Source organism: Entelurus aequoreus, linkage group LG27, assembly GCF_033978785.1.
Source record: "Entelurus aequoreus isolate RoL-2023_Sb linkage group LG27, RoL_Eaeq_v1.1, whole genome shotgun sequence".
Classification (NCBI taxonomy): domain Eukaryota; kingdom Metazoa; phylum Chordata; class Actinopteri; order Syngnathiformes; family Syngnathidae; genus Entelurus; species Entelurus aequoreus.
In genome coordinates, this window is record NC_084757.1 from 21,020,974 (window position 1) to 21,032,893 (window position 11,920).

At 37.9% G+C, this 11,920-nt stretch overlaps 1 protein-coding gene across 2 annotated transcripts in view; it reads right to left on the reverse strand.

Moving 5' to 3' along the window:
• Positions 1-1,625: 1,625 nt before the first annotated feature.
• celf5a (cugbp, Elav-like family member 5a) overlaps positions 1,626-11,920 on the reverse strand; it is a 685,925-nt gene continuing 675,630 nt past the window's right edge. For both annotated transcript variants that reach the window (XM_062038984.1, XM_062038983.1), the window contains exons 11-12: positions 4,212-4,390; positions 1,626-2,860 (exon numbers count right to left, since the gene is read on the reverse strand). In XM_062038984.1, coding sequence (XP_061894968.1) covers positions 4,263-4,390 — 128 coding nt within the window. In that variant the 3' untranslated portion in view covers positions 1,626-2,860; positions 4,212-4,262. The remainder of the gene's footprint in view (positions 2,861-4,211; positions 4,391-11,920) is intronic.

The following is an 11,920-nucleotide window of genomic DNA, read 5'->3' on the forward strand; positions in this document are numbered from 1 at the left end:
TTATCTGGAATATCAAGGCTTTAATGACGGAAAGCAAGGACTTCTGCTCCTGTTGTTCGCTTTATGGAACGTGCTGCTCTGGCTCATATAAAAAAATAAAAAATAAATGATGCTATTGTGACACGAGTCTCTAGAATTGGCGTTGGGACTACGTTGCCTATAAACCTCTTTTACATGTGGTAATTGTGGTTCAGCTAACATATGTTAAGTGTCAGCCTGTAACAAGATAATACTCAGTGAATTTCCTTGTTTTAAGTGTGTGATTTGATGAAAATTTAATAATTTTTCTTTTATACAATTATCGTGATTTTTCTCAAAATCATTTAGTCCAGCTCACCCGTGATCCTACAGCAGGGATATTCAACAGAACTATTTCAGGGGCCACATTTTCAGGAAGCTTATCCCCTCACTATTCATCTTATTTTGTATATGCCGGAGAACCAGCAGTAGAAATGTGGGTAACACTTTAGTATGGGGAACATATTCACCATTAATTTGTTGCTTATTAACAAAAAAATTAGTAACATATTGGCTCTTAATTAGTCATTATTAAGTAATTATTAATGCCTTATTCTGCATGGCCTTATTTATGACGCACGCATTTTTTCCGCTTTGCGCCGGCGGACGGAGGGGGGGGGGGAGGAGGTCTTAAACGACCATTGTGTGTGTGTGGATATGGTTAGGTAAGATTTACCCTGGATAACTTTAGCTGGTTTAGTGTAGAAGGGACCTAAAAGGGTGTTATTTCATGTCTAGAGGGCTCTCATAATGTCATAGTTAGAAGGTCCTAAACACATTTTTTATGCTCTGGCTATAAAAATATTAAATTTATAAATTATAATTACTAGAGATGTCTGATAATGGCTTTTTTTTGCCGATATCCCGATATTGTCCAACTATTAATTACCGATTCCGATATCAACCGATATCGATATATACAGTCGTGGAATTAACACATTATTATGCCTAATTTCGTTGCGATGCCCCGCTGGATGCATTAAACAATGTAACAAGGTTTTCCAAAATAAATCAACTCAAGTTATGGAAAAAAATGCCAACATGGCACTGCCATATTTATTATTGAAGTCACAAAGTGCATTATTTTTTTTAACATGCCTCAAAACAGCAGCTTGGAATTTGGGACATGCTCTCCCTGAGAGAGCATGAGGAGGTTGAGGTGGGTGGGGTTGGGAGGGCGGGGTTTGGTTAGGAAATAGCGGGGGGGTGTATATTGTAGCGTCCCGGAAGAGTTAGTGCTGCAAGGGGTTCTGGGTATTTGTTCTGTTGTGTTTATGTTGTGTTACGGTGCGGATGTTCTCCCGAAATGTGTTTGTCATTCTTGTTTGGTGTGGGTTCACAGTGTGGCGCATATTTGTAACAGTGTTAAAGTTGTTTATACGGCTACCCTCAGTGTGACCTGTATGGCTGTTGACCAGGTATGCCTTGCATTCCCTTGTGTGTGTGAAAAGCCGTAGATATTGTGTGACTTGGCCGGCACGCAAAGGCAGTGCCTTTGAGGTTTATTGGCGCTCTGTACTTAGCGGAGTTTTAAGAAGTCATAAATTTTACTTTTTGAAACCGATGCCGATAATTTTGAAACCGATGTCGATAATTTCCGATATTACATTTTAAAGCATTTATCGGCCGATAATTTCGGCAGTCCGATGTTATCGAACATCTCTATCCTAAACACGTTTTTTATGCTCTAGCAATAAAAATATTTAATTTTAAAAATAATAATTACTCCTAATTACCAGCAATGAACAAGGGATTACTTACAAAAAAGTGGTGTCGAAAATCTAGTTTAGAAAAAAAAAAAAAAAAAAAATCTAGTTTAGGGGCAAGATGCGGCCTGCCACTTGTCGTTTAATTGCCTCCGAGATGAAATGCGGATGAAATGAACATGCCCGTAACAACCCCCTACCCCTACTCTATACTACGGCACTAAAATAGAAAAGCTTTTTTTTTTTTCAACATTTTTTTTAAATATATTCTCAAACCCATTAGCTCTTTAAAAAAAAACAACAAAAAAAACATTACTCCTTTTTTTTCATTGTGTGTTTCAACCTCAAGCTATTTTTTTTACCCTCCCCACCCCCTCATTGACGTGTAAATACCATAAGTAGTTGCTTTGAATTTGTTAATACTACGCATTACTGCTCAGAACAATACAAACAGGTTTGGTCCTTTGGTCCCTTTTTGGGTGAAAGATTTTCAGTTGTTGCTAACCTCCTCAGTGACCTCGTCAGTGACCTCCTCCAGGGCTGCTGGCCTCCTCCTCGGCGCTCGCTGGGGCGACAATACGAGAAAAAGAGAGGGGAAAGAGAAAGATTTCCAGCGGACGAAGAAGTGAAGAAGGGCTTTTTTTTTTTGTCTCGCCACTGTTCGTCTTTGAGTTTGAACCCTCATTTGTCCAGTGCAGTAAAAGCCACAAGCGCATCTCCTGTTTATATATATATATTTATATATATGTATATAGAATGTATATAGAAATCTATTTGTTGTTGCTGCTTCTTCCTGTTTGTTAAGTTTGTTGCTTAATTAACGATTCAAGTCTCAACAAGAAAAAAAGTTCTGGAGTTCAGTGTTTTTCTGTCAGTTTTTTTTTTCTTCCTCGCCTTCCTTCCTCGCACTGTGCCATCTGTTAGCGTCCCCCGGCGACACGCCTCCACGTCTCCTTCCGACTTGCGTCTTCATAAGTAAATGCTGATATGTCTTCCAAAATAAATTACACCCCCCCCCCCAAAAAAAAAATCCTCACGCGCTTTTGTTATTTTAAAAAAAAGCATATGTTGCTTTTCCAAGGAAAAAAAAGAAAGAGAAAAGCCCCGCCGTGATATCGTCACGTGTCCTCTAAAACCTGAAAAATAGAGCATATTTGTATTTATTTTAATATGTTATTGCCATTAAGCTGATCAATTTCTTCAACTGTGAACACTTTAATGCTGTCTTAACACTCTGCAGAGGGCCAACCCAGACTGGCGTACCAATTGATAATTGTCAATCAACACGTTGACAAGAGTTTTTCCTAATTAATAATAATTAATGAATAATTATTAATAATTAATAAGACAAATCTGCACCTTAAAGTATTAAGATTGCGGCTTGTGCATATTTTCAGGTTAAATTGAAAGACAACGCTCAAGATTTATGGAATATTTTTGGGGGAGGCCAACATTAATCATTACGTCAATTGAATTAATTAGATGTAAACTAATTATGATAACCACATAATTTGCTGTATATCACAACTGATTTATAAATGTTTTTAGTTTTTTAATGGCCTGTCATTTTTGATGATGGGATTGCCAATGAATGAACTTGTTAAAATGTCAAATATGGTCAGAAGTAATTATATTGGCCATATTGCTGTATTATTTATTAATTTAAATTAATTTAATGCTCCTTTATACGTGAAGATGATATTTAATGATACTTAATATCTAATATTTAATATAATATTTAGTTTAATTCAAATAATTGCAAAATTGTCAGAAAAATTTATATTGATTCTAGGTTAGTATTATTTATTTCACAACCGATTTATATAGTTAATAATTTTTTTTATTATTACAATGCCTATTTGTTAACGATCCCAAGATTGAGTCAGTATTCATATTTAATTTCTATATTTAATACATATTTTAACATATATAATTAAACATATTTAATTGCAGAATAGTCAGGAATAATTTTATTTTGAATCTATGTTTGTGTAATTTATATTTATGTAGTTAATGACCATTTTATTAATTCAATGCACTTTCATTTCATGATGCTGAAATTCCCTGATGTAGATATTTCCTGTTAATTAAATAGTTAATTAATTTGTCAAATGCTCAGAAATAATTATATTAAACATATTAATTAATATATTATTTTATTAAATTAATTTTAATGGCCTTTATTTTAAGATGTTGATGTCCATTAATCAATTACTTTTGCAATACGATCTAAAAGCATTATAGTAAACCTATTTTGTATTTGTTTGATAAATAATGCATTCATTACCTTTTTTTAATCAAATACTAAATTTTTTAAAATTATTATATATAATTTATTTAACGACCAATTTCTATTTTTCAGAACCTTTTGCATGTATTTATTTAATGCATGACCATGAAATGCAACACAAATTAAATGAAACATTAAATGACTAAAAAATACCATGAAATATATAAATTGCTACTGAAATAAGTTAAATAACTCACCTGTGCTGCTGCTGTTGCTGCTGCTGCGATGAATAATAAGGGTAGGGTGTGTCAGTAAGGGCGGCTGGCATCCTTCGGTCTCTTTAGCTGGACTTTCAACCTCTTCATGCCAATCTGAAAGCCGTTCATGGCCTGGATAGCTGCCTGCGCGCTGGTGGGGTTGTCAAAACTCACAAAGCCTGCAGGGGGGAAAAAAGAAATATGAACTACAAATCAAAGACAACTAGAATTTACGTATATTAAATTCCACTGTTTATATTTGGGTTAAGAATTTGTAATGTGCCTCCTCTGGTCACACTTACTTTCTTGACAGGATGGTGACTCCTGTCAACACACTTCTGGACTGCAACTTTACACAATAATGTAACAAAACAACAAGCTATGTATTATAACTCAAATTACAATATGTCCAACTCATTATGTGCAAAACCCAAAACCAGTGAAATTGGCACGTTGTGTAAATGGTAAATAAAAACAGAATACAATGATTTGCAAATCCTTTTCAACCTATATTCAATTGAATAGACTGCAAAGACAAGATACTTAATGTTCAAACTGGAAAACTTTGTTATTTTTTGCAAATATTAGCTCATTTGGAATTTGATGCCTGCAACATGTTTCAAAAAAGCTGGCACAAGTGGCAAAAAAGACTGAGAAAGTTGAGGAATGCTCATCAAACACTTATTTGGAAAATCTCACAGGTGAACAGGCTAATTGGGAACAGGTGGGTGCCATGATTGGGTATAAAAGCAGCGTTCATGAAATGCTCAGTCATTCACAAGCAAGGATGGGGCGAGAGTCACCACTTTGTGAACAAATGCATGAGCAAATTGTTTAAGAACAAAATGGTTCAGAGAATCTGGATAAGTCACTGCACGTAAGCAGCAAGGCTGAAAACCAACATTGAATGCCCGTGACCTTCGATCCCTCAGGCGGTACTGCATCAAAAAGCGACATCAGTGTGTAAAGGATATCACCACATGGGCTCAGGAACACCCCAGAAAACCACTGTCAGTAACTACAGTTTGTCGCTACATTTGTAAGTGCAAGTTAAAACTCTACTATGCAAAGCCAAAGCCATTTATTAACAACACCCAGAAACGCAGCCGGCTTCGCTGGGCCTGAGTTCATCTAAGATGGACTGATGCAAAGTGGAAAAGCGTTCTGTGGTCTGACGAGTGCACATTTCCAATTGTTTTTGGAAACTTTGGACGTCGTGTCCTCCGGAAGCATGTGGACTGCTATAGGCGCAAAGTTCAAAAGCTAGCATCTGTGATGCTAGCTTGGGTAACTTACACATCTGTGAAGGCACCATTAATGCTGAAAGGTACATACAGGTTTTGGAGCAACATATGTTGCCATCCAAGCAACGTTATCATGGACGCCCCTGCTTATTTCAGCAAGACAATGCCAATCCACATGTTACAACAGCTTGGCTTCATAGTAAAAGAGTGCGGGTACTAGACAGGCCTGCCTGTAGTCCAGACCTGTCTCCCATTGAAAATGTGTGGCGCATTATGAGGTGTAAAATACCACAAAGGAGACCCCGGACTGTTGAACAACTTAAGCTGTACATCAAGCAAGAATGGGAAATAATTCAACTTGAAAAGCTTCAAAAATGTGTCTCCTCAGTTCCCAAATGTTTACTGAGTGTTGTTAAAAGGAAAGGCCATGTAACACAGTGGTAACAATGCCCCTGTGCCAACTGTTTTGCAATGGGTTGCTGCCATTAAAACCAAAATTAATGATTATTTGAAAAAAAAATAATTCAGTTTCTCAGTTCGAACATTAAATATCTTGTCTTTGCAGTCTATTCAATTGAATATAAGTTGAAAAGGATTTGCAAATCATTGTATTCTGTTTTTATTTACGAATTACACAATGTGCCAACTTCACTGGTTTTGTAAGTCGCAATGCACCATAGGATAACCGTCAACAAATGCCTTACTTTAAAATTCCCCTTCGGGTGACAGTGGTGCTGCATTTGGCTTTCCTATCGTTATCTTGTCAATTACGAATTAATGTCATCATTGAGCAAAATGAAGGAGGCAAAACAGTGAATTTATGCATTTATGTATTGGCAAACAAGATTGATCAGCAACACATCCATCCATCCATCCATCCATTTCCCGCTTATCCAATGTCGGGTTGCAAGGGCAGCAGATTAAGCAAAGAAGCCCAGACTTCCCTCTTTTCTACTTGGTTCAGCTCCTCCACAAAAGGTCCTGAAGTGTTCCAGAGGACTGTTTTAAAATGCCCATAGGAGTGGTATATGTCTACTGCGTGTTAGAAAACAGCAAAACTCCACAGGTGGGAGCGCAATAACATGAATGTGCAGTAAAATGATCGAGTGTATCTGTGGTATACAGAAGTACTCGCAAATACCTCATATCAATAAGGCGGTCTGCACCACTTTTCAAATGCACACGCAGTCTTAGTAGATCACACACAAAACTATTTGATAGTTTTCACACAATGCGTGATTCGGATCTCAGTACAGTAGATCAGGCCCTAAGTATGCATTGTCGTACTTCTTGGTCTTTTTATTCTAGTCATTATTACTTGTTTTTAGGGCTGCGAATCTTTGTGTGTCCCACGATTCGATTTAATATCGATTCTTGGGGTCACGATTTTTTTCGATTCAACGCAATTCTCGATTAAAAAATGATATTTTCCAGATTGAAAAGGATTCTCTATTCATTCAATACAGTCTGCTGACATGCAAGCAGAGTAGTAGATTTTTGTAAAAAGCTTTTATAATTGTAAAGGACAATGTTTTATCAACTGATTGCAATAAGGTAAATTTGTTTTAACTATTAAATGAACCAAAAATATGACTTATTTTATCTTTGTGAAAATATTGGACACAGTGTGTTGTCAAGCTTATGAGATGCGATGCAAGTGTAAGCCACTGTGACACTATTGTTCTTTTTTTTATTTTCTATAAATGTCCAATGATAATGTCAATGAGGGATTTTAATCACTGCTATGTTGAAATTGTAACTAATATTGATACTGTTGTTGATAATATTAATTTTTGTTTCACTACTTTTGGTTTGTTCTGTGTCGTGTTTGTGTCTCCTCTCAATTGCTCTGTTTATTGCAGTTCTGAGTGTTGCTGGGTCGGGTTTGGTTTTGGAATTGGATTGCATTGTTATGGTATTGCTGTGTATTGTTTTGTTGGATTGATTAATAAAAAAAAAAAAAAAAAAAAAAAAAAATCGATTAAAAAAAAAAAAAGAGAATCGATTCTGAATCGCACAACGTGAGAATCGCGATTCGAATTCGAATACATTTTTTCCCACACCCCTACTTGTTTTCCTTGCCTCTTGTTTTTTCATTCCTGTAACAAACTTCTTTATCCCTCAGCCTCCGTTAGCTCTGTACCGACATGTTCTTGTGCACTTACTACTTCTACTGGGTAGAGCATGGAGCCGAGTACTGCTGCCACCTAATTGCAATCTTGTGTATCGTTCTAGCATTAATTCTAGACTTAGACTTAGACTTAGAAAATCTTTATTGTCCCCGAGGGGCAATTTGGTTTGCAGCAGTAGTCATTAAAAAACAAGGTTCAACAGTAAAACGAGGTACAACAGTAAGAAACAGGGTAAAACAGTAAAAACGAAGTACAACAGTAAAACAAGGCACTAATACATAAAATACATACAACATACAAACCATCATGAAAGCATTGAGCTAAAAACTAAAAACATTTGTAAAACAATAAAAACTAATAATCACACGTCGCTTCCCACTAAAGTGATCTGCTAGCAGCCAAGCTTGTTTAAGAAGCTCATTTATAAAGGCAACAGCTGAGGGAACAAAGGATCTTATGTATTATATACACTTTTACTAGAGTGTATCCATCCATACATCCATTTTCTACCGCTTGTCCCTTGAAAATATCTCCTGCCGCTCCTGACCCTCCGACATTTTACTGCAACACCCGAGGGGATCCCCACCCACTATTTGAGGAACACTGGTCTAATGCATGTTGTGCTTTACTCAAAGACATACAAGTAAGCATGCAATTTAAGCCATCTTTAATTTTAAATTGAAAAATATGCCGTGGGTCAATAAAAAAGAATCAGTGTGTTTGCACCCTTAGAGCAGCATTTTTCAACCTTTTTAGAGCCAAGGCACATTTTTTTTCTTAAAAAAAAATACAGAGGCACACCACCAGCAGAAAAGGTTAAAACATGAAACTCCACCAGGTTGTCGTGCCTTATTTTGAGTTTGTTGTTGTTTCCTATTTTGTGGCTTTTTCTCTTTTGTTGGTGTTCTCCTGTACATCCATCCATCCATCAATTTTCTACCGCTTGTCCCTTGAAAATATCTCCTGCCGCTCCTGACTGTCCGACATTTTACTGCAACACCCGAGGGGATCCCCACGCACTATTTGAGGAACACTGGTTTAATGCATGTTGTGAGAAAAGGTTAGAAAAGGTTAAAAAATTAAACTCCACCAGGTTGTCGTGCCTTATTTTGAGTTTGTTGTTGTTTCCTGTGTGTAGTGCTTTAGTTCCTGTCTTGCGCTGTTATTTTGGTGAGCCTTCCTGTTTTGTTGTTGTTCTCCTGTAGCAGCATCACGCCTTCCTTTGAGTGCTATTGCCCGCACCTGCTTGGTTTTCGCAATCAAGACTATTTAAGTTGTGCGTACGCTATCCTTCTTTGTGGGGACATTGTTGATTGTCATGTCATGTACGGATTTACTTTGTGGATGCCGTCTGCTCCACACGCTGTAAGTTTTTGCTGTCGTCCAGCATTCCGTTTTTTGTTTACTTTGCAGCCAGTGCAGTTTTACTTTTGTTTTGCATAGCCATTCCGATGCTTCAGTGCCCTTTCCTAGCGGGACTTGCCTTTTGTACATTTTTGGTTTAAGCGTTACATACCTTTTTACCTGCACACTGTCTCCCGCTGTGCTCTGCATATTGGGATCACGACAAAGCAATGACCTACCTACTGATATGGAGTATTACATGATTACCTTGCCAAGCTCTACACAGCACAGGCACTAGACAACGGCACATTATTATAATTATTGCTTTGCAAAAAATATTTTTTGGACCAATTAGGTGAAGTTGCATCATTAACCACGGCACATCAGACAATATCTCACGGCACACCAGAAAAACACCGCCTTAGAGTGTTGTGACACAACCTAGTGGGCACGTTGGTGAATTACAGTCTAATAAACCCGGATTGTGAATGCCATCCTTTGTCAGGAATCCTTTGTGAACACACTCTCGTTCTAACATTAACACTAGTGTATCCATCCATCCATCCATTTTCTACCGCTTGTCCCTTGAAAATATCTCCTGCCGCTCCTGACCCTCCGACATTTTACTGCAACACCCGAGGGGATCCCCACCACTATTTGAGGAACACTGGTCTAATGCATGTTGTGAGAAAAGGTTAAAAAATTAAACTCCACCAGGTTGTCGTGCCTTATTTTGAGTTTGTTGTTGTTTCCTGTGTGCAGTGCTTTAGTTCCTGTCTTGCGCTGTTATTTTGGTGAGCCTTCCTGTTTTGTTGGTGTTCTCCTGTAGCAGCATCACGCCTTCCTTTGAGTGCTATTGCCCGCACCTGCTTGGTTTTCGCGATCAAGACTATTTAAGTTGTGCGTACGCTATCCTTCTTTGTGGGGACATTGTTGATTGTCATGTCATGTACGGATGTACTTTGTGGACGCCGTCTGCTCCCCACGCTGTAAGTTTTTGCTGTCGTCCAGCATTCTGTTTTTTGTTTACTTTGCAGCCAGTGCAGTTTTACTTTTGTTTTGCAAAGCCATCCCGATGTTTCAGTGCCCTTTACTAGCGGGACTTGCCTTTTGTTAATTTTTTGGTTTAAGCGTTACATACCTTTTTTACCTGCACACTGTCTCCCGCTGTGCTCTGCATATTGGGATCACAACATACCATCCTCGGCGCGTTCCGACTTTTACAAAGCAATGAACTACCTGCTGCCACGTACTGATATGGAGTATTACAAGATTACCCTACAAGCTCTACTAGACAACGGCACATTATTATAATTATTGCTTTGCAAAAAATATTTTTTGGACCAATTAGGTGAAGTTGCATAATTTCCCATGGCACACCAGATATTGTCTGGTGTGCCATGCACAGTGGTTGAAAAACACTGCCTTAGAGTGTTGTGACACAACCTAGTGGGCACATTGGTGAATTACAGTCTAATAAACCCGGATTGTGAATGCCATCCTTTGGCAGGAATCCTTTGTGTTGACATGCAGAACACACTCTTTGCACCTTGATGGAGGTCTGGACTCTAAAAAGTGCTCATTAGATTGCAAGTGACCCTGTGTGAGGACCCCCCCCCCCCCCCCCCCCCCCCAAGAATATACTACACTGTACTAAACATCCCGTTTCCAGGAAGGGTATCAAAAAAATAAATAAATAACGCCTTGAAAAGTCAGTGACCAGAAACTGCAGTGGAGTGTGTCTCCGCTTGATGCGCTCCCCTGTGTCTGGGGTGTCATTAGGAAGGTTCCATGACCCGTGAAAAACAGCAGGAGATTCTCCTCGGCCACCTGGGAGACGTGTCTGCCCGGGCCTGCTCGGTCGGGTCTGACTGGGACCATTAAGGCAAAGGAGACATGACTAAAGAGACTTTTTCCAGTCCCCCTCTTTTCCACTGAGGGCTGCGTATGAAAAAAAAAAGTGAAAGGCGTAAGGGGCCACTTTAATATTCCTCACGTTATAATTCATTAAACATGCTGACATCAGCCTATTGTGGTCCTAAATATGCTCAGCAAATAAAAAAGGTGGGTTATTATTCACATTACTTATTGTTCTTATTATCATTATTAGTATTGAGGCAATTAAATGGCCTGTTTGAGTATTTTGACCCAAAAACAAACAAACAAACAGCAACTTAACCCTAAGGTCTGTCTTTCTTTGCAATAAGCTTTTGCAGAGGAGCCGCAAAATCAAGAAAGACCAAAAAAAAAAAAAACAAACAAAAAAAAACAGTTGGTACAGGAGCGTATCTAGTCGATAATACCGTATTTTCCGCACTATTAAGCGCACCTAAAAACCTCCAATTTTCTCAAAAGCTGACAGTGCGCCTTATAATCTGGTGCGCCTTATATATGGACCAATATTGAGCCACAACAGGTCTCGCAACTACGGGATGCATAACGTGACCCCAGCCTCTACTGTAGCGTCTATTTTATGCGCCTTATAATGCAGTGCGCCTTATATATGAACAAAGTTTTAAAATAGGCCATTCATTGAAGGTGCGCCTTATAGTGCGGAAAATACGGTACTATGATTGCATCGATATATTTTAGCAACCCAACATCTTTTTTATTTAAAAAAAAAAATTATATTATGTTTATAAACTCAGGAAATACGTCCCTGGACACATGAGGACTTTGAATATCACCAATGTATGATCCTGTAACGACTTGGTAATGGATTGATACCCAAATTTGTGGTATCATTCAAAACTAATGTAAAGTATCAAACAACAGAAGAATAAGTGATTATTACATTTTAACAGAAGTGTAGATAGAACATGTTGAAATGGAAAATAAGCAGATATTAACAGTAAATGAACAAGTAGACTAATAATCAATTTTTACAGCTTGTCCTTTATAATGTTGACAAAACAATAATATGGAAAATGACACAATATGTTACTGCATATGTCAGCAGACTAAATTAGAAGCCTTCGTTTGCTTACTT